Source organism: Rhinopithecus roxellana, chromosome 17 (genome assembly GCF_007565055.1).
Source record: "Rhinopithecus roxellana isolate Shanxi Qingling chromosome 17, ASM756505v1, whole genome shotgun sequence".
NCBI classification, from domain to species: Eukaryota; Metazoa; Chordata; class Mammalia; order Primates; family Cercopithecidae; genus Rhinopithecus; species Rhinopithecus roxellana.
The window spans coordinates 26,928,963-26,954,480 of record NC_044565.1 but is presented as its reverse complement, the minus strand read 5'-3'; the positions used below and the strand labels follow the sequence as shown (position 1 = coordinate 26,954,480).

The window sequence follows — 25,518 nt, the reverse complement described above, 5'->3', positions numbered from 1 at the left end:
TGCAAAAGTCCTCAACAAAATACTAGCTAACTGAATCCAATAGCATATCAAAAAGATAATCCACCATGGTCAAGTGGGTTTCATCCAGGGATGCAGGGATGGCTTAACAAGCACAAGTCAATATATGCGATACACCACATAAACAGAATTTAAAACAAAAATCACATGTTCATCTCAAAAGACGCAGAAAAAGCATCTGACAAAATTCAGCATCCCTTTATAATTAAAACCCTCAGCAAAACTGGCATAGAAGGGACACACCTTCAGGTAATAAAAGCCATCTATGGCAAACCCACAGCCAAAATTACACTGAATGGGGAAAAGGTTAAAAGGATTTCCCCTGATAACTGGAACAAGACAAGAATGCCCACTTTCACCACTGCTACTCAACATTGTACTTGAAGTCCTAGCTAGAGCAATCAGACAAGAGAAAAAAATAAAGAGCACCCAAGCAGGAAAATAGGAAGTCAAATTGTCACTGTTTGCCGATGATATGACTGTATGCCCAGAAAATCCTAAAGACTCATACAAAAAGCTCCTAGATCTGATAAATGAATTCAGTAAAATTACAGGATACAAAATCAATGTACACAAATCAGTAGCACTGCTATGCACCAACAAAGACCAAGCTGAGAAACAAATCAGGAACTCAATCCCTTTTACAACAACTGCAAACAAAACAAAACAAAACTTAGGAATATACCTAACCAAGGAGGTGAAAGATCTCTACAAGGAAAATGAAAAAACACTGCTGAAAGAAATCACTGATGACATAAACAAATGGAAACCTATCCCATGCTCATGGATGGCAAAATTGATATTGTGAAAATGACCATATTGCCAAAAGCAATCTACATATTCAATGCAATTCCCATCAAAATACCATCATCATTCTTCACAGAACTAGAAAAACAATCCTAAAATTCATATGGAATCAAAAAACAGTGTACAAAGCTGAAGCATGACTAAGCAAAAAGAACAAATCTGGAGGCCTCATTATTACCTGACTTCAAACTATACTATAAGGGTATAGTTAACAAAACAGCAAGGTACAGGTATAAAAAGAGGCATGAAGACCAATGGAACAGAATAGAGAACCCAGAAATAAAGCCAAATACTTACAGCCAACTGATCTTTGACAAAGCAAACAAAAATATAAAGTGAAGAAAGGACACCCTATTCAACAAATGGTGCTGGGATAATTAGCAAGCCATATACAGAAGAATGAAACTGGATCCTCATCTCTCACCTTACAAAAAAATTAACTCAAGATGGATTAAAGACTTAAATCTAAGACCTGAAACCATAACAATTCTGTAAGATAACACTGGAAAAACTCTTGTAGACATTGGCTTAGGAAAAGAGTTCATGACAAGAATCCAAAAGCAAATGCAACAAAAAACAAAGATAAATAGATGGGACCTGCACATCAAAAGAAATAATCAGCAAACAACTCACAAAATGGGAGAAAATGTTTGCAAACCGTGCATCCGACAACAGACTAATACGCAGAATTTACAAGGAACTCAAACAAATCAGCAAGAAAAGAACAAACAATCCCATCAAAAAGAGGGCAAAGGACAACAGACAATTCTCAAAAGAAGGTATACAAATGGGCTAGATTCAATGACTCTTGTCTGTAATCCCAGCACTTCGGGAGGCTGAGGCGGGTGGATCACCTGAGGTCAGGAGTCCGAGATCAGCCTGGTCAATGTGATGAAACCACTACTAAAATACAAAACACAAAAACAAAAAGTTAAATACTGAAAATACAAACAATTAGCTGGGCTGGTGGTAGGCACCTGCTATCCCAGCTACTCTAGAGGCTGAGGCAGGAGAATTGCTTGAACCCGGGATGCAGAGGTTGCAGTGAGCAGAGATTGTGTCACTGTACTCCAGCTAGGGCGACAAGACCAAGACTCGATCGAGGGGAAGGCAAGAAGTATATGAAAAAATGATCATCATCGGCCAGATGTGGTGGCTTACGCCTGTAATCCCAGCACTTTGGGAGGCTGAGGCAGGCAGATCATGAGGTCAGGAGATCAAGACCATCCTGGCTAAGACAGTGAAACCTCATCTCTACTAAAAATACAAAAAAATTAGCTGGACGTGGTGGCACACGCCTGTAATCCCAGCTACTTGGGAGGCTAAGGCAGGAGAATCGCTTGAACCTGGGAAGCAGAGGTTTTGGTGAGCCAAGACTGCACCACTGCACTCTAGCCTGGGTGACAGAGTGAGACTCCATCTCAAAAAAAAAAAAAAAAAAAAAGCAAGCTCATCATCATTAATTATAAGGGAAATGCAAGTTAAAACCACAATAAGATACCACATTACTCCTGCAAGAATGGCCATAAATAAAAAAATTAAAAAAATAATAGATGTTGGCATGGACATGGTGAAAAGGGAATACTTTTACACTGCTGGTGAGAATGTAAACTAGTGTAACCATTATGGAAAACAGTATGGAGGATCCCTTAAAGAACTAAAAGTAGAACTACCATTTGATCCAGCAGTCCCACTACTGGGTATCTACTCAGAGGAAAATATGTTATTATATGAAAAAGATACTTGCACATGCATGTTTATAGCAGCATGATTCACAATTGCAAAAACATGGAAGGAGCCTAAACGCCTATCAACCAATGCGAAAAGAAAATGTGGCACATATACACCATGGAATACTACCCACCCATAAAAGGAATAAAATAATGGCATTTGCAGCAACCTGGAGTTGGAGACCATTATTCTAAGTGAAGTAACTCAGGAATGGAAAACCAAATATCATATGTTCTCATTTATAAGGGGGAGCTAAGTTATGAGGACACGAAGGAATAAGGATGATATAATGGATTTTGGGACTTGGGGGGAAGGGTAGGAGGGGGATGAGGAATAAAAGACTATACATTGGGTACAGTGTACACTGCTCAGGTGATGGGTGCACCAAAATCTCAGAAATCACCACTAAAGAACTTATCCATGTAACGAAAAACCACCTGTTCTCCCAAACTATGGAAATAAAGAAACAAGCTTTGTGTGTGTGTATATATATGTATATATATATGTGTGTGTGTATATATATAATGTGTATATATACACATATAAAACTAGGACTCCTATTAGGGAGAAAAAAAATCAGGGTTTCCTCTGCTAACACAAACATTAAATACTGGCACCCAGAAAAGAGAAGCAAAATTAACAGAGTTTTGAATTAAGAACTGTTAATCAAACTTTTATATCCAACCCAGTTGTTCTTGTACATAAAGGTAACAGTCTCAAATTTGCAAGAACATAAAAGACGATCACTCCTGAACATGTAACATTCTAGTCAAGCAACAGATTTAAATTAACAAACTCATAAATAGGTATGTGAAAAGATTCCTGGTTAAATACTGACCCTATATTTAAATACAACTAATGTAAAATAACTCATGATCTTATAAAATGGAAGTAAAATATTCTAATTCTTGAAAGAGAAACTAGTCAATGTAGTAATACTACTACTATAAATGAGCTGAGACAAAATTCACAAAATATAACCACTACTGGTTAGTTGGGGAAAATTATGTGGGGGATAGGTGGGAAAAAGTAAAATCAGTTTCTTAATTTTTCATATGATAGAGCCAATAGATAGTTTCATATCTGATAGTGATAGATTGAGAAAGTGGTTGAAGCATATTAGTTAATTAGATTACATAGTTGCTAAGTTAACAAAAAACCGACTTGAAGAAACATGTATTACATAGCAATCAACCAGAAAGATTGGAAATAGCAAGAAATCATTAAAAATGCTAAGAAATCCTGAATAGCCAAAACAATTTTGAAAGACAAGAACAATGTTGGGGGATTCGCACTTCCTGATTTAAAAACGTATTACCAGAGGAACAGAAATCAAAATAGTGTGATATTCGCATAAAGACAAACAAGTAGACCAATGAAATAAGAAAACATGCCCAGAAATAAACTCTCACATATATGTTCAAATGATTTTTGACGAGGGTGCCAAGACCACTCAGTGGGAAAAGGATAGTTTTTCAACAAATGATGCTTGGATAAGTGGATATCCACATGCAAAAGAATGAAACTGGATCCTTATCTTATACCTATGTACAAAAATTAACTCAAAATGGGTTAAAGACCTAAATGGAAGACCTAAACCTATGTAACTCTTAGAGAAAAAACTTCATGACATTCAATGTGGCAATAATTTTTTGAATATTACACCAAAATCACAGGTAACAAAAGCAACAATAGACAAATGGGATCATGCTAAACTTAAAAACTTGTACGTCAGGGGACACAATCAACAGAGTGAAAGACAACCTATTGAATGGGAGAAAATATTTGCAAATCATATATCTGGGAAGGGGTTAACATACAGAAAATATAAAACAGTCCTAAAAACAACAAAAATCAAATAACCTAACTACAAAATGGGCAGGCCAGGTGTGGTGGTTCATGCCTATAATCCCAGCACTTTGGGAGGCCAATGGGGAAAGATTGCTTGAGCCCAGGAGTTCGAGACCAGCCTGGACAAAACAGTGAGACTCCGCCTTTAAAAAAATAACAATAATAAATAAATAAAAAAGAAAGAAAGAAAAAATGGACTTGAATAGACATTTCTCTAAAGATGACATACAAATGACCAAAAAGCATATAAAAAATGCTCAGTATCACTAAGCATAAGAGCAATGCAAATCAAAACAATATCACCTCACACCCGTGAGGATGGCTACTATATAAAAAAAAAAGTGTTGGTAAGGATGTCAAGAAATTAGAACCCTTGTACACTGTTCGTGGCATTGCAAAATGGCACAACACTTATGGAAAACAGTGTTGAGGCTCCGCAAAAAGTTAAAAATAGAACTACTGTATGATCTGGCAATCCTTCTTTTGGGTATGTATCCCAAGGAAATGAAAGCAAGGTCTTAAAAAGACATTTACGTACCCATGTTCACAGCAACACTATTCACCATAGCTAAAAGGTGGAAACAACGCAAACGTCCATCAACGAATAATGGATAAACAAAATGTGGTAAATGTAAACAGTAGAATATTATACAGACTTGGAAGGAAATCCTGTAACATGCTACAACATGGATGAATCTTTAAGCTCTTATGCTAAGTGAAATAAGTCAGTCACAAAAAGACAACTCTGTATGTTTACACTCACATGAGGTGTCTAAGGTAGTCAAATTCATAGACAGGAAGCAGAACAGTGATTACCAGGAGCTGGGGGAGGGGGACAAAGGCAGTTGTTGTTCAATGGGTATAGAGTTTCAGGTTTGCAATATGAAAAAGTTCTGGAGATCGGTTTCAACACTGTGTGAATACATTTAACATTACTGACTTGTACACTTAAGAATAGTTAAGAAGGGAATTTTTTGGTATGTGTTTCTTACCACACACAAGAAATTCACCCCCTCCTTGCTTTGAAATGAAATTTAGTTGAACAAACCTTTATTTAATAAACATAGCAGAATGAAAAACAAAAGCCAAAATAATAAAATTTAATCCAAACATATTTACAACAATAAACTTAAATGGAATAAATTTGTTTCAAAAGAAAGACCTTCAGATTGGGTGGGAAAAAAGTTAAATTCAGATGTTACTAACACCTGAGTAAAGTGACTCAAAAAGTCTAAAAGGATGGGCAAAGAGCAATAGTGCAAATGCAAATTTAAAAATAAACTGTACCGGATGAAGTAAAATCAAAGGCAAAGATATTAAAAACGGGACACAGGCCGGGCACAGTGGCTCATGCCTGTAATCCCAGCATTTGGGGAGGTCAAGGCGGAAAGATCACGAGGTCAGGAGATCAAGACCATCCTCACAAACATGGTGAAACCCCGTCTCTACTAAAATACAAAAAATTAGCCAAGTGTGGTGGTGCACGCCTGCAGTCCCAGCTACTCAGGAGGCTGAGGCAGAAGAATCGCTTGAAGAATCACTTGAACCCAGGAGGCAGAGGTTGCAGTGAGCTGAGATTGTGCCACTGCACTCCAGCCTGGGCAATAGAGGCTACGTCTCAAAAAAAAGAACGCCTATCACATATACTTATATTGATGTCACTCTAGTTATTTTGATGGTCAGAGGAATACGCAACTCTACTTGGGAACGACAAGCAAAAATGGTGGAGTAGAGACCTCCAAGGGAGCCAGTGCCTTCTCTAGAAACATCAGAAAATATGGAAAACTGTCAAAACCAACCTCATCTGAACTTTGGAAGATAGTCAAAGGTTTATAGTAACCAAGTGTTTGCTAAACCAGGAGAAAGGCCATCAGCACAAGGTAGAAGAATTTTGTAGCATTTTCACTTAGCCTTCTGCTATTGCCTTACCCAGCATGGTGGTCTTAAAGATGGCAGCCCTTGGTCCTGCTGTAGGTACCTTCTCCCAAAGAGAGCACGGAGTAGTACCTTGTTCCCAAAGAATTGTGTTTGTTTTGACATGTCTGAGTATTCACTGTGGACTGACAGAAGGGACCTGCCTTAGTTTCACCTAACATAACTCACTTAGAGTGAAAAAGTAGTTTTATAGAGGAAGAATCTTCCTTGAAAATACTGAAAACCAAATGAACAAGGCACTACTGCCTGGAGCAAAAATTAACAGTTTGAGGGAAACAACAGACATACTAAAAGCAGGGAAGAAACACTGAGAATCTTTGGGGCATAAAGAATTGGAAAATTTCCCATGTACACCAGGGAAACTAGAAAGTGCATGCACAGAGCAAGATGTATGTTCAGAAAAGACCTGAGAAGACCAGACGCTTCCACCACTGGTTGACCTTTAGGCTCAGTACAAGTAGGAAGCAAGGCTAAGGCAGAGTTGTGAATGGCCTGGCTAAGCACTGAAGGAGTGTCCGAATGCAGAAAATCTGCAAAGACTTGGGGAATTTTCTTTTTTCTGCCCCAGGAATTTAAGAAAATCTCTATCAAACAAGTAGCTAGCTACTGAGCTAAAGGAACAGAAATATCACACACCTATCAAGAGTATAGTCGTTACAAACATAATTTAGAAAAGTCACTAAATAAACCAACAACTTTAACTTACAACAAGCAGTAACTACAAACCCTAGAGAAGGGGAGGAAAATCTGATGTCCAGAGTTATCACATCATATTCAAAATGTCAAAATTTTAACAAAACATTATGAGGCATGAAAAGAAACAAGAAAGTATGGTCCATTCATGGGTTAGAGGAGAGAAATAAATAGAAATTGTCCCTTAGGAAGAACACGCAGTAGACTTACTAGGCAAAAGCTTTAAATCAACTGTTTTAAATGTGCTCAAAGAGCTAAAGGAAACCATGGATAAAGAACTAAAGGAAATGAAGATAACAATGTCTCAACAAAGAGAATATCAATGAAGACAAAAGAGGAATCGAATAGAAAATATGAAGCTGAAAAGTACAAGAGCTAAAATGAAAAATTCACTAGAGCAGTTCAATACCAGATTTGATCACACGGATGAAAGATCAGTGAACTTGAAGATAGGTGAAATGAAATTACATACTCTGAGGGATAAGAGAAAACAGAATGAGGTAAATGTGGTGGTGCATGCCTTGTAGTCCCAGCTACTCAGGAAGCTGAGGCAGAAAGATTTCTTGAGCCCACAGTTCAAGGCTGCAGTGAGCTATGATTACATCACTGTACTCTAGTCTGGGAGATAGGCGAAACCCTACTCTAAAAAAATAGAAAGAAAATGAAAGAAAACAGAATGAAGAAAAATGAACAGAGCTTAAGAGACTTGTAGAACACCATCAAACTTAGCAAGATATGCACATTAGGAATCCCAAAAGAGGAGAGAAAGAAAGGGGCAGAAAGAATATTTGGAGAAATAATGGTTGGAAACTCCTCCAACTTGATAAGGGGAAAACATGAATCTAAATGTCTAAGTAGCTCAATGAACTCTTAGTAGGATAAACTGAAAGACAGCCACACTGAGCTATGTTATAATCAAAATGTCAAAGCCAAAGACAGAGAATCGTGAAAGCAGTAAGGGTGAGCACAGAAGGGATCCTTGGTAAGATTAATTGCTAATTTCTCACCAGAAACCACGGAGGCCAATAGGCAGTGAAACGACATATTTGAAATGATGAAAGATAAAAAGTGTAAGACAAGAAATCTATCTCCAGCAAAACTTTAAGAATAAAGGAGACTTTGGGAGGCCGAGGTGGGTGGATCACCTGAGGTCAGGAGTTCAAGACCAGCCTGGCCAACATGGTGAAAACACGTCTCTACTAAAATACAAAAATTAGCTAGGTGTGGTGGTGGGCACCTGTAATCCCAGCTACTCAGGAGGCTGAGGCAGAATAATCACTTGAACCCGGGAGGTGGAGGTTGCAGCGAGCCAAGACTGTGCCACTGTACTCCAGCCTGGGCGACAGAGTGAGACTCTGTCTTAAAGAGAAAAAAAAAAAAAAAAAAAAGGTCCAGTACAGTGGCTCACGCCTGTAATCCCAGCACTTTGGGAAGTCAAGGCAGGTGGGTCACCTGAGGTCAGGAGTTCAAGACCAGCTTGGCCAACATGGTGAAACCCTGTCTCTACTAAAAACATAAAAATTACCCAGGCATGGTGGTGGGCGCCTGTAATCTCAGCTACTTGGGAGGTTGAGGCAGGAGAACTGCTGGAACCCAGGAGGTGGAGGGTGCAGTGAGCTGAGATCGTACCATTGCACTCCATCCCAGGCTGACAACAGCGAGACTCCGTCTCAAAAAAAAAAAAATAAAATAAAAATAAAAATAGAGGAGAAATTAAAGACATTCCCAGATAAACAAAAGTAAATTTGTTACCAGTAGACCTTCCCTATAAGGAATGATAGAGTCCACTCCAAAGTGAAATGAAAGGACACCTGACAATACCTTGAAGTTACACATAGAAATAAGGCTTAAGGCATATACGTGGAAATAAGGCATAAGAAATAAGGGTAAGGCAAGTACACAGGTAAAAATAAAGTCCCTATTATACTTCTGGTTTGTAACTCTTCCCTTTTTCCTTATCTGATTTAAAAAACTAATGCATAAAATAATTATAAATCTATTTTTGTGGGGACAAAATGAAGATGGAATCTGTGACTATAACAATTAAAGAGGAAGGGATGGAGATGTCTACCCACAGTTTTTGTATATTATTAAAGTTAAGGGGAAGAATAGAGATGTATTAACAACAGTGTTTGTATATTATTGAAGCTAAATTGGTTTTATTTCATATTAGGTTGTTATATGTTTAAGGTATTAATTGTAATTAAATGTAACCAGTAAGAAAATAACTATGAATTGTTAAAAAAAAAAAAAAAAAAAAAGAAATGAAAAGGGAATAAAACTGGTACACTACAAAAAATCAGTTAGATACAAAGAAGGCAGCAGAAATGAAAAACAAAAAAGATATGACATAAAGAAAACAAACAACAACATGGGAAAAGTAAGTCCTTTCTTATGAAATTAAATGTAAATGGATTATACTCGCCAATTAAAAGGCAGAGAGGGCAGAATAGATTATAAAAAATGATGATCTATGTTATGTCTAAAAGAGACTGGCTTTACATCCAAAGACACAAAGAGTTAGAAATTAAAAGGATAAAAATGGTATTCTACGCAAATAGTTACCCAAAAGAGAGCTAGGGTAGTTACCCTAATATCAGATAAAACAGACTTTACATTAAAAATTGTTACAAGAGACAAAAATAGGATTTTGTACTGATAAAAGGATTAATCCATGAAGAGGATATAACAATTATGAACATATACACATCTGACAACAGAGCCCTAAAATGTATGAAGCAAAAAAATGACAGATTTCAATGGAGAAATAGATAGTTCCACAGTAACAGCTGGAGACTTCAATACTCCACTTCTGATAGCCATAGAAAAACTGGACAAAAGACTGATAAGGAAATGGAGGACTTGAACAACAAAACCAGCTAGACCTAAAACAATAGAGAACACTCCAAACAGTAACAGAATACACATTCTTCTTAAATGCACATAAAATTCTCAAGGACAGATCACATGCAAGGCCATAAATGAAGGATTGAAATAATACAAAGTATATTCTTTGGTCACAATGGAGTAAAACCAGAAATCAATAACAAGGAAAGGTGGGGAATTCACAGGTAGAAATTAAACAACACTGTCCTAAACACCCAATGGTCAAAAAAGAAACCAGCAAACACTTTGAATGAAAAAGAAGACAAAACATGCCAAAACTTAACGGCATGCAATGAAGGCAGAGCTTATCTACAAAAGCAAGGCTCAAAGAGACAATTATAGCTACAAATGCCTACATTAAAGAATAATCCCAAATGAATAACCTAACTTTGAATCATAAGAAATGAGAAAAAAAAAAAAAAAAAAAACCTCCAAAGCAAGCAGAAGTAATAATGTAGATTCAATGGCGATAACAGGAACTACAGAAACTGACTCAAGAAGAAACAAAATCTAGACTTACAAGAAGACATTGAATCAGTAATGAAAAAAAAAATTTCCCCAAAGAAAAACACACGATCAGATGGCTTTACTGGTGAATTCTACCAAACATTTAAAGAATTAACATCAATCATTAACATTAATCCTTCTCAAACTCATTATCCAAAAATAAGGGGTGGGAAAACTTCCTCGTTCTACAAGGCCAGTAGTACCCTGATACTAAAGGCAGTAAAGACATCACAAAAACACTATAGACCAATATTCCTTGTGAATACAGATGTAAAAAGTCCTCTTCAAATTCTAATAAACAATCTTGTAGCATATGAACAGAATTTTATGATCAAGTGGTATTTATCTCAGGAATGTAAAGTTGGTTCAAAATATGATTATCAATAAACATACACCATATTAACAGATTAAAAGAAAAAAACAGGCCAGGCATGATGGCTCACTCCGGTAATCCCAGCACTTTGGGAAACCGAGAGGGGTGGATCACCTGAGGTCAGGAGTTCGAGATCAGCCTGGCCAACATGGTAAAACCCTGTCTCTACTAAAAATCCAAAAAATAGCTGGGTGTGGTGGCAGGCACCTGTAATCCCAGCTACTCGGGAGGCTGAAGCAGGAGAATCGGTTGAACCCAGGAGGCAGAGGTTGCAGTGAGTTGAGATCATGCCATTGCATTCCAGCCTGGGCAACAAGAGCGAAACTCTGTCTCAAAAAAAAAAAAAAAAAAAAAAAAGGAAGGAAAAAGAAAAAAAAAGTAATCTCAACAGATGTTGAAGAATTTGGCAAATACCAAAATGCTTTCATGACAAAAATACTCATCAAAATACAAAAAGAAGGGAATTTCCTCAACATGAAATCCTAGAGATCCTTAAAAATTCACAAGAAAATAGAGTTAATAAATTCAGCAAAGCTGCAAGATACAAGTATGTAAAAATTATTTATGTACCTATACATTAGCAATGAATAATCCAAACATGAAATTAAGAAAGAGGACTGCACATATGATAGTATTAAAAACAATAAAATATTTACTAAAAATTCATGAAATCTGAAGGGACACCGAAGAGCCAAAATGATTTTGAAAAAAGAACTAAGTTACAGGTTTCACACTACCTGCTTTCAAAACTCATTATAAAGATACAGTAAATCAAAACAGTGCAGTATTGGCATAAAGAGAGACATATAGACTAACATAATAGAGAGCACAGATAAAAACCCTCACATATACGGCTAAACGATTTTTGGCAAGAGTGCCAAGAACATTCACAGGGGAAAAAACAAAGTCTTTTCAACAAATGGTGTTGAGAAAATGGGATATTCACATGCAAAAGAATGAAGGTGGACCCTTATCTTACACCATACACAAAAATTAACTCAAAATGGATCAAAGACCTAAAAGTAAAAGCTAAAATTATTAAACTCTTAAGAAGAAAACTTTCATGACACTGGATTTGGCAAATATTTCTAAGATATGACACCAAAACCACAAGAAACAAACAAACAAACAAAAAATAGCTACATTGGACTACAACAAAATTTAAAACTTCCTTACGTCAGAAGACACGGTTAGCAGAATGACTGTTGTAAAAGAGGCAACCTACAAAATGGGAGAAAATATTTGCAGATCATGTATCTAATAAGAGATCAGTATCCAGAATATATAGAAAATCCCTACAACTCAAAAATCAAAAAATCAGCCAGATTTAAAATGGCCAAATGACTTTAAAAGACATTTTTCAAAAGAAGATATACAAATGGTTAAATAAGCACATAAAAAGATGTGCAACATGAATAACCACTAGGGAAATGCAAATCAAAACCACAATGATACTAACTCACACCCAATAGGATGGCTAGCATATATATTAAAAAATAGAAAAAAAGTGTTGGCAAGGATGCAATAAAACTGAAACCCTTGTGAACTGCTGGTGTGAATATAAACTAAAGCAGTAACTGTGGAAAAAAGTAGGAGGGTTGGAGGAATCCTTATACACTGCTGATGGGAATGCAAAATGGTGCAGGTACTATGAAATAGTCTGGCAGTTCCTCAATAAGTTAATCACAGAATTACCATATGGCCCAGCATTTCCATTCCTAGATATATACCCAAAAGAACTGCAGACAGGTGTACACAAATGCTCTATATCAGTTCTATTCACAATAACCAAAAAGTGGAAACAACCCAAATCAATGAATGAATGGATAAACAAAATGTGGTATATACATGCAATGGAGTAATACTCATCTATAAAAAGCAACGAAGTATTGATACATGTTATGCCATGGATGAATACTCAAAACATTACGTCTAAGAGAGAGAAACCTGATACGAAGGTCATATATTAAATGATTCCATTTATATGAAACAATCAGAATAGGAAAATCCTCAGAGACAGAAAATAGATTACTGGTTGCCAGGGGTTGGTGAGAAGAGGGAACAGAGAGTCACTGCTTAATGGGTACAGGGTTTCCACTGGGTTAATAAAAAATTTCTGGAAATAGATAGTGGTGATGGTTGTAAAACACTGTGAATATACTCAATGCCACAGAATTGTATACTTGAAAATGATCAAAACTGTAAACTTTATGTCATGTGTATTTTACTACACACGCACAAACCCTCTCCTGGATCCATTTCTCTGTCTCCCCTATGGAACAAAAGCCTTACTCTGTGTCATTCCCAATTCTTCACTTACTTTAAAAAAAGCATATTCTACTGTTTATATATGTAAACACTACCAAAAGCTCAATGATGAGAAATAATATTTATAATAAATTGTCTGAACATCTCATGCCTCCCTTCCTCTAGACCAGTGGTCTCCAATTTCTTTTCTTTTGATCATGTAATCCTACTGACAAAATGTTTTCTTAGCACAAATTGCCAAAATAGGTATTTATTTGTATGTTATGTCACTACTGTGCTCATAAAATATACACAAAAATATAAAGTTTAAAAAGCTGAGAAAAATGAATATAAATTCAAATATTTTTATTCCATACTCCACTGAACTGTTTTGCAAGCATCCTTTTTTGGAGAGCACGTCTATTGATACTTGAAATTTTCCTCTTGGGTTAAAGCAATGGCCTACATTTATTGACCCCTTGAGATCTCCCTTATTAACACCCTAAACTAAGGAATGCAATAATGGCCTTATAGGAGGATACTCTTTATCGCACTGTGGTGCCTTCTTTAAGAAGACAGATGAGATAAATTTATCTTAGGTCTCTGTATCAGAAATATGATGTTTCTAAAAATTTTGTTCTCTTTTTATATTAAAAAAATGAATGTAACTGATCACAAAATTCTAGCAACACTAAGTGCTAGAAAACATAAAGCCAAATTTGTAGCTCTTTTCTAGCGACCACATCCACATGGCTTATTTATCTTCCTTCTAGCTTTGATTTGTCTTTCCATTATTCACATTTCCTTATTTACTCATTTTTTAAAAATCATATTGTAGCTCAACCCAGCTTCAATTTTTTAAATCAACTCAATTCTTTGATTACAAAAAAAAAAAAAAAAAACCTGTATTATTTACGTGTTTGTCTGTGTGTGTTTAAAAGAACCTCAAATATATTTCTTGAAAGACAGAGGAATGAATTAAAAAAAAAACAAAACCCAAATAAACATAAACCCAGCAATAATGTTCAGGATAGAGATCACTCTAACTTCAAAGCTCCCCCATTTCAGGGGTAAACTTTACAGATTCTGAAGGATCTAGCAGCAAAGCCCTTCATTCAAAAGGGAATACGTAAATGAATGTTGATGAAAATAATGACAACTCACAATAGCACTGTACTACACTTTCTCACTCTTTTCCAGTTGTAAGAAATGGTATAGAGAGGAAAGGGCAAATGGCTTTTTTCACCTGTGTGCAAAGCTTAACTAAAAAGTCCATGAAGAGGGCAGTCACATTGCCAGATGGAATTTGTAGCCATGTACCTGGATGCGTCTCCTTCTGGTGTGCTCAGAAGTCATTAGGGGATGACCTGTATTCAATACTTTCTTGCTGTGTTTGTTCCGTTTCTCAAGGTATCTCCTCTGTTGGTTGGTGATGCTGCTATATAATTTAATTCGTCTGGGTGACAAGCATACTCTTTCATGGCCAAAAGCTTGAATCAACCGGGCAGTGTCAATAGTGGAAACAGAGCTACTCCTTTCGTGCAGAGCCATTTCTCTATCTGTTTGGGTCAATATATCTGATTCGACAGTAGAAGTGGTGCTGGAAAGGATGTTGGTGGTAGTATCTGTGAGCAGCTCACTCTCCTCTGAGGGCCGACAATCCGAAGAAGTGTTGCTTATATAATTAAAACCTGGCTGTTTACTCAGAATATATTTATCAAATTTAATCTGTTCAATTTTAATTTGATTAGACCTCCCAGCTTGATGATGAGAAAGCACCTTGGTTTTTTTAAGCTCTCCTGTGTTTTTATGGCTTTTCTCTAGGCTTTTAAACCGCTTCTTTTTCTGAAGCTTATTTCTCTGCTGTTGTCTACCTCTCCATTCCTTCACATCTCGTTCCCCTCTGCTATCATTATGTGTACTTTCTGAGACCTGGAGAGAATGTGTGATTGGATTCTGAAGAATTTTAGCCAAACGATCAAGTCGGTCCACCAAGGATAGTTCTTTCCTGTCACCCCACTCGGGCTGTCTCTTTTGCCTCTGTCGCTCCCGATACTTGTTCCACAGTTCATTCAAACTCACAGTGTGTTGAGTTGTTTGCTCTGGGGTGACCTTCTGATCCCTTTTTGGATCATTAATTTGTCCACTATATTTTGGATAATCTCTAGCTTGACTTTTAGTAGCATCCGTCACCTCTTTGTTTCCCAAATTCACATTGATGCTGAGGCTCTTTATTCTGGTATAATCTGTCTTAGTCTTGTCCATGTTTTGATAAGGAAGAGGAAGACAAATGTGTTCTCTATGTTTGTCTGGATGATGCTGAAAGAAATCTTTCCAAGAATGTCTCATGAAAACACTCCTTCCCAAAGATTCATGGCAAATATCTTGATCACTTGGTAGGTGTATGGGATGATGAATGTAAAACTTCGCCGACCTGAAGACAGAATGGGTAGTGTTTTCAAATTCTGAATGACACTCAGACTCTGAAAAAGAGAAAAAAAAAGATTTTGAAAGAACTTAAAAATATTAGCATTCTGTTTAGAAATACTATTCACAATTCTTTAGATATATAACAAAGACTAAAGGAAAGAACAGTTTATATAAGGTATCAGAAAATTCAATGCCTGCACAAAAGACTCATGCCTTGTTCTTAGTAGCCTCGCTGGTACAGTAAAAGTTTAAGAGACATGAATTTTGGCCTGGGCTCTGCCACTGACCGGCTATGGGACCTTGAGGAAGACACTTCAGTTCTCCAGATCATAAAAGCAACTGCTATATGTATTTACCACCTGTTCTGTGTAGGGTGTTATGATATATGCTCTATATCTGTTTTTTTAATTAATCCTGCTATTAAACCTGAGAGATAGATATTGGTAACCCCATATTCAGCTAAGAAACCTGACACTTCATTTTCATAATCAGTAATTAAATGGATAATTTTTTTTAAAAACCCTTTTTACATGTTTTACAGCCTTTTGAAATTCCTTTTCTGTGGACCATCTTGACTTTTTTCCAAATTTTTTTTATTGTGGTAAAAAACACATAAAATTTACCACTTTCCATCTTCACTTTTTGACAACCACCACTTTATACAAAAAAAGGGCATTTTTAGATGCAATATCTTACAATTATCTATGGTTTGAATGCTTGTGTTCCTCTAAAATTCATGTTGAAACATAATCCCCAATACAATAGTATTAGGTAGGAGGTGATTAGGTCATGAAGGCTCCACCTTCATGAATGGGATTAGTGTCCTTATAAAACGGCCTGAAGGATCCTGTTTGGCCTTTCCCTGCCTTCCACCACGTGAGGACAAAGCAACAAGACACCATTTTGGGCTCTCACCAGACACCCAATCTGCTGGTGCCTTGATCTTAGATCTGTAGAATTTTGTTACAATGGCAGGAAAGAGCTAAGACACAATCATAAGCCCTAATTCTAATCTCCACTATGACATCAAAACACTATTTTAGAGTTCTACATCATGGGCAGAAACAAAGATACACACATGCAATGATGGGATCCTTTTCACCCACACTATAGATTACTGGCAAGCAGAGTTTTCATGAAATACTCTAGGAATCCCTACGGATTTTCCCTGAGTAGAGTGGGACACACAGGGCCTGCATTTATACCTAAAGTATGTAGACTATACAATTTTAGAATTTTCTAGCAACATTTAAAAATTGGGAGATTTCATTTAGATACTACAGGTTCTTGAGATTGCAGTTTCTGCACTGAACAAATACAAACAAATATATAATTCTAAATTAGTGGCTACAAAGAACAAAAACAAGGTGATGTAAGAGAAATTTAACCGGGAAATGGTAGCTACAGAAGATTTCTCTGAGGAGGATGAGATGTGAAGTAAAAATGAGAGCTAAACAAACAAACAGGCAGAAGAACATTCTGGGCTGAGGGATCACTTTCTGTGGATGTCCTGAGTCAGCTGCCACCTATGCCAATCCACCTGCTCCCATAACCCTTCTGGATACAGAGACAGCACCACCTTTCCCATTCTTTTAAAGGCAAGTTCCTCCACTGCTGCTCTGGAGCCCAACTCATCTTCCCTTCCAGACCTTGCTTCCTTTCCCCATCATATCTCTCTTCTATCTTTCAGGTTCTCCCTCTCTCCTGAATCATTTCCAATGGCTTGAAAAAATCATTTAGTATGTATGTTTAGAAAATCCTCACATCTTCCTACAGGTACTGGCCCATTTCTCTGCTCCTCCTCATAGCCAAGCCTCTAAAGAGGAACCTATTTTCCTCTCTTTTACCTCTCTCCCTACCCCAATTCACTCTTCAAATTACTGCAGAGTACAGCCATACTCCTGGACTAAAACTGCTCTTGCTAATATGATCAATGACCTCAATGTATGGCCAATTCAGGAAATATTCTCATTCTATATTCTCTTTCTAGGTAATCTCATCTCTCCCTCTGGCTTTTAGTACCATTTTCATGCTGTTACCTGTTTTCAAATTTACATTTCAAGCTATGATTTCTCTTGAGTTCCAACTAATATACATGATATATCCACTTGGATGTCACAGCCATCTACCTGAGCTCTATTCTAGCCTCCTTGACAATTGTACCTCCCCTGGTCTTCCACATCTCTGTAAATGGCACATCATCCTACTGCCCAAGCCAGAATCTGGGAGTTATTCTTGATAGTTCCAACTCCCTTCTCTTCCTGCTCGTCATTAATCCTTCACCAAACAATCACATCTATTTCTATTTCCTGTCACAATACTACAAGTCTCTAATAGGTCTCCTGTCCCTTCTTGTACTTTTCCAATCTATTCTTCAAATAGTGGCCAAAGTAATCTTTTAAAAATGTAAACTGGACTTGTCACTTTCTATTTAGCAACTTTCAATGACCTTCTCTTACACTGAGAACAAAGCCCAAACTCCTTAACAAGAAGTACAAGTATACATAACTTTTCTCCTCCAATTTGTACCACTCTTCCTGATAACCAGACTTCAACCATGCTGGCCTTTCCCCTGTTTCATCAAATAGCATGAGCAAAAGCCTAAAAGTAGGAAAGCACTGAGGCAGTAAGGGAGATATCAATATTTAGTATGTATGGCTTATTCCATTTATAAAGCAGAGGCAAGTAAGGTACCAAAGGTTATTTGGGGCCAAATTCTACAGGGTCTGGAACATTAGGCCAAGGACTTTAAATTTTATTCTTAAAAGAAATGAAGAGCCGCTATACCATTTTGAACAGGGGAGTAACATAATTACGGCTGCATTTCAGGAAGGATACCTTGGCAGCAGGATACATAAAGCAAAAATTTGAAGGGCTATCTAGAATTCATTAAAGCAGTAAGTAAAACAATAAGGAAATAGATAACATTGCTCTAAAATGTTTATTTCCTAATATCAGTATTTTCAATGAACATAGTCCTCCCAGCCTGGGAATGAAGTAAAATATAGCAAGAATAGTAGAAAATAAGCAAGCTGAAGCCTGGGCACGGTGGCTCACACCTGTAATCCCAGCACTTTGGAAGGCCAATGGGGGTGGTTTACGTGAGGTCAGGAGTTCAAGACCAGCTTGGCCAACATGGTGAAATCCCATCTCTACTAAAAATACAAAAATTAGCCAGGTGTGGTGGTGCACACCTGCAATCCCAGCTACTGGGGTGGTTGAGGCAGGAGAATTGCTTGAACCCAGGAGGTGGAGGTTGCAGTGAGTCAAGATTGTGCCACTGCACTCCAGCCTGGGCAACACAGTGAGACTTCATCTCAAAAAAAAAAAAAAAAAAAAAAAAAAAAAAAAAAAAAAAAAAAAAGAAAGAAAAAAAGAAGAAAAAGAAGCAGCAGCAAGCTGAATTCCTTAAGTATAAAGGGCTTTATAGAACAACAGGATTAGATAATCACCATCATCTCATGGCACTTTGTTAAGAGTAAATGTCAAATAAATTGAGGTAGTTATTTACTTCTGATAATTGAATTAATTTTATAGATAATATTTGCAAAATTCTCCCCGAATATATAAAAGTACACTGAAAATATGTTTTACTGCTTTTCATTTATTTTTAAATATTTCTTTCATACTAGAACTGCAAAAATCAAACATGCAAAAATCAAACATGCAAAATCAACAAATTTAATATGAAAAGTAAAGGTCTCCCTGTTATCTCTGGACCTCCTAGTTCCACTTTCTGGTGATAACCAATATTAAACAAGGTTTCTTACAGAAAAATTCCTGCCAAGTAGAGTAAAACTACTTGTTCAAAGCAAGATTTTGTGCATCTACAAACATTTTATATTAAACTGATTTACTTTACCAAAATTTAACTAAATATTTAGGTTGTTTCCAGTAGTTTATTCTTCCAAAGCATGCTGCAGTGAACATTTGTCTGTGTGTTTATGTGTAACTTTATTTTACTTTTCTGGGTACAACTTTATCTGTGTATCTGTAATTCCCTTAAATGGAAGTCTGGGTGAAAAGGGAATATTTATTTCAACATTAGTTAGATATCATCCAGTTGCTCCACACTTTCAAAAATGTTGTAACAAATTTGCACTTCTAATAATAGTCTTACAAGAGTACATTAATGTTTCCCCATGTACTCAACAATACTAGGGATAATCAAATCTTTTCATCTGTGCTATTGTGACAGGTAAAACAAAATTTGTGGTTTAGTACATTCTTTACTGAGATAGTTAAATATTTCTTCATATCTTTAATGGCCATTTGCATTTCTTTTACTACAAACTTTTTGTTCAGGTCCTTTGTTTTCCTTTTAGGCTGTCATTGATTTGTAAAAAGCTCTTTGCATAGCAAGAAAAGTAGACCCTTTTCTCAGTTTCTCAATTTTTTAAAATTGTTTTCCCATTTTTTGTTTATAAATTGATTTTTCATCATGATATTTTCTAACATGAAGACATTTTAATTTTAATATATACATTTATCAAATCTGTGGCTTTATGACTCCAAGATTTTGTCAGACCTTGACAGTCTTCTGCTCAAATTTATTAGAAAAGTCAGATAACCAGAACTTTTATGATCTCTCTTTTTTATACTTGGATCTTTTATACCTGCATTTTGGTGACAGGAGTAAAGAAGGGCTACTACTAAAAATTCTCACCATACTGTAAATAGCTAGCAAAGTGTCTTGTCATTATGTGTTGAATAATCCATCTTTTTCCAAATGGAGCTGAAATGGTACCTTTATCATAGAGTAAGTGCCCACTGTATTTAAGTATTTTCACTGATGTATCAGTCTCTTGTCCCAGTAGCATTCTTTTACTATGGTCATTTTAATACCCTGTAAAGTGTAATACTGTGATATAATAAATACATATTTTTGCCTTATCCCTAGCTCCTGGCCAGAACTACTAAAACTCTTGTAATTTCCATTTAGGAAAACATGATAACAGCAACAGGGGCATCTTTTATTATATACTTGGTTTTCGTACCTGGCTGTTGAAACAGTTCAGGAGTGAGTGATAAAGGTTCAAGGAGGGTCTGTTATTCAAAACAAGTTACTTTTGATCACATTTGAGTTTATGTTAATGAGGTGAATTTTGGAATGCCCCTAAGGATGGGAGGCCTGTTTACCAAGGGAACAACCATATGTTTAGATGGCTGGAACTTCCAGCCCCAACCCCCCATCTCTGGGGAGGGGACAGGGACTGCAGGTTGAGCCAATCACCAGTGGCCAATGATTTAATCAATATTGCCTATGTAATGGCACCTCCATAAAAACCCTAACAGATAGAGTTTGAAGAGCTTCACATTTGGTGAACACAGGAGAAGCTGGGAGGGTGGCAGGCCCACAGAGGACATGGAAGCTCTGTGCACCTTCCCTATACCTTGCCCATTCATTTGGTTGTTCATGTATATCCTTTGAAATAACTTTATAAAAAATCAGGAAATGTAAGAAAATGTTTCCTACGTTTTCTGAGCCATTTGAGCAAATTACCAAACCTGAGGAGGGGGTCATGGGATTCCCCTCACCACCCCAATTTGGAGCTAGTTGGTCAGAAGTATAGAAGGCCAAGCCATGCAAAAACAATTTCTAAGTTTTAAATTGCACATCGTTGTGAGTAGTATGATGAAACCTCTTGTCATCCTGCTCCATCCCACCCTAGGATGTGAATCCTCCCTTTGTCCAGCATGTCCATATGTTTACACTACCTGCCCCTTAGGCACTTCATAGCTGTCTGGGTTATCAGAGTGACTGTCATGATACTGCAGTGCCTGTGTTCAAGTAATCCTAATTGTAGTTAGTAATAGCCCCAAAGTGCAAAAGCAGCAATGCCAGCAAATTGGTTATGCCAAAGAGAAGCAGTAAAGTGTTTCCTTTAAAAAGATGAAATGTCTTATTTATCATCTATCTATCCACCTGTTTTAATGTCAGAATGCATTAATTTTTTAAAATAAATTTTTAATTTTGGAATAATTTGGATTACAGAAAAACTGTGACAACAGTACAAATGATTCCCTATACTCCATACCCGGTTTCCCCTATTACTGCCTTACATTAATACAATATATTTAATGAATCAATCAGTAAAATTACATCATTATTAACCAAAGTCCATACTTTATTTGTGTTGCCTTGTTTTGTACATACTGTTCTTTTTCTGTTCCAAGATCCCATCCAAGATACCACATTACATTTAATTATCATGTCTCCTTAGGCTTCTCTTAGGTCTGTGAGAATTTCTTAGGCATTCCTTGTTTTTCATGACTCTGACAGTTTTGAGAAGTACTGATCAAGTATAAATGTCCTTCATTTGAGTTTGTCTCATGTTTTTCTCATTAGACTAGGGTTATGGGTTTTTGGGAAGAAGATTTCAAAGTTAAAATGTATTTCTCATTACATATTAAGGGTATATACTATCAACATGACTTACCACTGTTGATGATGATCTTGATGACCTGGCTGAGTCAATGTTTGCCAGAATTCTTCACTATACAGTTATTCTTTTTCCCCCTTCCCATAAAAATACACTCTGGAAGGAAGTTACTATGTGCAACCCATTCTTTAAAGAGTGGGGAGTTATGTTCCACCTCCTTGAGGGTGGAATGTCTACATATATTATTTAGAATTCTGCACAGGAGACTTGTCATTTTTCCCCATTTATTTATTAAATCATTTACTTATATCAATATGGACTCACAGGTATTTATTTTATACTTTGGTTATGATCCAATACTACTGCTATACTGTAGAAATTGCCCCAGCTTTGACCACTAGCAAGTTTTTTACTTGGTTCCTGTGTTCCATTGACATATTCCCCATCCCTGTACATTTTTTTTTTGTTTTTCTTTACTGTCTGACACCACAAAAGGGTTCAGGCTCATCTAATATATTTCCTGTCCCAGTCTGAGAAACAGGCATTTTGCCAAGGAATCCTAGACATTTGTCATTATGGGTCTCATTTCTATTTCTTGTTGTTGATACTGTTTCTACTAATAGTGCCTTGACTATGAGCTTGGTATTTTAGGGAATATTTTGAGGTCTGGGTTGAAGTTTCTTCAGAGAGATGTGCATTTGCATCCGACAGGCATGTGAGTTTGCAATACCAACCTACTGTCATTTTTAATTAAATTCTGGGCTTGAGATTTTTCAGAACACACATGTAGTTTACTGCACTAATAAATTATACCAGTACAAAATTACTGACCGTAAACCTGTGTGAATACTAGTTTGTGGTTATAAATTCTTAGGATAAATTGTCTTCTCTCCCCAAACTCATCATCAAGGTTGAAACAGGCAAAGTTTTCTTACTGCCCCCTTCTACATGGACGTGTTTATCTTTCATTCTTATAGTAAGAGTGTAGCCCACTGAAGGCCTACTTTACATGGGAATTTCCTTTAACATTTTTCACTATGGGCAGGCCCTAAGTTTCATGTTATATCCCCAACTTAATGGTCCCATTTGTGTGAAAGTCCAGAATAGGGAAATCTACTGAGACAAAAAGTGGATCAGTATTTGCTTAAGTCTCAGGGTTTCTTTTTTGAAGTGAAGAAAATATTCTAAAATTGATTATGGTGATGGTTGATTGCACTTATCTGTGAATACAGTAAAAATAATTGAATTACATATTTGATTTTTATTTTTTTTGCGACAGAGTCTTGCTCTGTCGCCCGGGCTGAAGTGCAGTGGCGTGATCTCGGCTCACTGCCACCTCTGCCTCCCACGTTCAATTGATTCTCCTGCCTCAGCCTCCTGAATAGCTGGGATTATGGGCATGTACCACCATGCCCGGCTATATTTTGTATTTTTAGTAGAGACAGGGTTTTGCCATGTTGACCATGCTGGTCTTGAATTCCTGATCTCAAGTGATCCACCCACTCCAGCCTCCCAAAGTGCTGGGATTATAATCACGAGCCACTGTGCCCAGCCTGAATTACATATTTTAAATGGGTAAATTATATCTGAATAAAGCTGTATGAAAAAATGTTCTATGGTCATTTGGAAAGGGTTTTTTTAAAGTTTAAACCATATAGGCTTATGCACGCATGCACACACACGCACACACCCACATACACCCCAGATCAACTTCATTACTTGTATTATTCCCAGGCGTTTTTAAACTTCACTTACAAAAAAAAATTTTCATCTCCCTGAGGTGTCATAAGCTAATTATGTGTGTTCAAGCTCCCCAGTATTATTTTGTATTTGTCCATTTTTCTTTGAAGGTTTCCTAGGGTTGTCTGTTTTATATTTTTTTCCCTACAAGCAAATTCCACCTTCCAATCCCCCCCGCCTTAAGCACCTTTTGCCTCACAATCTATCCTAAGAGTTGTTTTCATATAATTCCATACCTTCATTCTTTTTCTTTTTTTTTTTTGAGATGGAGTCTTGCTCTATCGCCCAGGCTGGAGTGCCGTGGCACGATCTCGGCTCACTGCAAGCTCTGCCTCCCAGGTTCACGCCACTCTCCTGCCTCAGCCTCCTGAGTAGCTGGGACTACAGGTGTCCGCCACCATGCCCAGCTAAATTTTTTGTATTTTTAGTAGAGATGGGGTTTCACCATGTTAGCCAGGATGGTCTAGATTTCCTGACCTCTTGATCCGCCTGCCTCAACCTCCTAAAGTGTTGGGATTACAGGCATGAGCCACTGCGCCCAGCCCTCCATTCTTTTTTAAGGCAACATAAATTTCCTTATTGATTGAGCTCCTGGTTTTCATTTTATGAATTTTTTATGCTAAGTTATTTGATGTTTAAAGATTTATGCAAAATATTCTCATTGTGGATTGCAAATCAGTATAAAAATATATCTCTTCAATTCCTGCAAAACTTTTGGTGAATTTAACCTCATCTATATTAATGCCCCCAAATTTCTTTTTGATACATATCTAAGTTTTCTTTTTGCTTTCCACCTTTCTCAGTCATTTTACTTTTGATATGTTTGTTATATAGCATGGAACTGAGTTTGTTTTTTAATATAATCCAGTAAGTTTTTTTTTTAATATAGGTGAATTTAGTTTACTTATATATAGACTTGCACGCTTTGCCGTCTTTCATTTTATGGCAATTTTTTGTTTTTGTTACAAATTTGCTGTTTTCTTTCTCCCTCCCTTTACCTCCATGCTTACCACACCTGTTTTTCTAAATATTTTGGATGTTTTATAGTTTAATTTTAACTCTTTTAGGGGTAAATTTTATAATTTTTTTTTTTTTGGAGACGGAGTTTCGCACTCATTGCCCAGGTTGGAGTGCAATGGCATGATCTCGGCTCCCCAAAACCTCCGTCTGCCGGGTTCAAGTGCTTCTCCTGCCTCAGCCTTCCGAGTAGCTGGGATTACAGGCATGCACCACCATGCCTGACTAATTTTGTATTTTTAATAGAGATAGGGTTCCTCCATGTTGGTCAGGCTGGTCTCAAACTCCTGACCTCAAGTGATCCACCCACCTCAGCCTCCCAAAGTGCTAGAATTACAGGCGTGAGCCACCACGTCTGGCCTATAATTTTCAACACTATACTTACTTACACATGTATTTTTTGATTTTACAACTTTAAAGGTAAAGTTTGCTCATTTATACCTCCTTTAACCTCCCTATCCTCTGCCTGCCCCCCCATCTTATAGCTTTTTCTACTTGTTTTTTCTGTATGGAGGCCTGCATGATTCATTCTTTTTCTTTAAAGTTCAGTACTATTGCAAACATACATCTCAGTACTGAACACATACAAAATTTTCCTAGGACTTGGTACACCCTTTTAAATTGCAGGTTCAAGCCAGGTGTGGTAGCATGTGCCTACAGTCCCAGCTACTCTAATGGCTGAGGTGGGAGATCACTTGAGCCCAGGAGTTTGAGGCTACAGTTAGCTACAATCACACCACTGCACTCTAGCCTGGGCAACAGAATGAGACTCCATGTCTAAAAATACATACATACATATATACAATTGTAAGTTCCATTCTTCCTTATATCTTTATTTTTCTAATAACTTCTTTAGAGGCAACAACAGATATCATTGTGTTGGATTTTCACTGTCAGTCC

The 25,518-nt window shown here is 36.9% G+C and overlaps 1 protein-coding gene across 10 annotated transcripts in view; it reads right to left on the bottom strand.

Moving 5' to 3' along the window:
* ALMS1 (ALMS1 centrosome and basal body associated protein) overlaps nucleotides 1-25,518 on the bottom strand; it is a 221,125-nt gene that overhangs the window by 22,493 nt on the left and 173,114 nt on the right. For 9 of the 10 annotated variants that reach the window (XR_004054345.1, XR_004054346.1, XM_010361970.2 and 6 more), the window contains one exon: nucleotides 14,369-15,531. Coding sequence is in view for 8 of the 10 variants with exons in the window: in XM_010361970.2 (XP_010360272.2) it covers nucleotides 14,369-15,531 (1,163 nt within the window). In the remaining 2 variants the exon portion in view is untranslated. Of the gene's footprint in view, nucleotides 1-14,294; nucleotides 15,532-25,518 lie in introns of all 10 variants that reach the window. The other variant, XM_030921160.1, reaches the window with a different exon arrangement.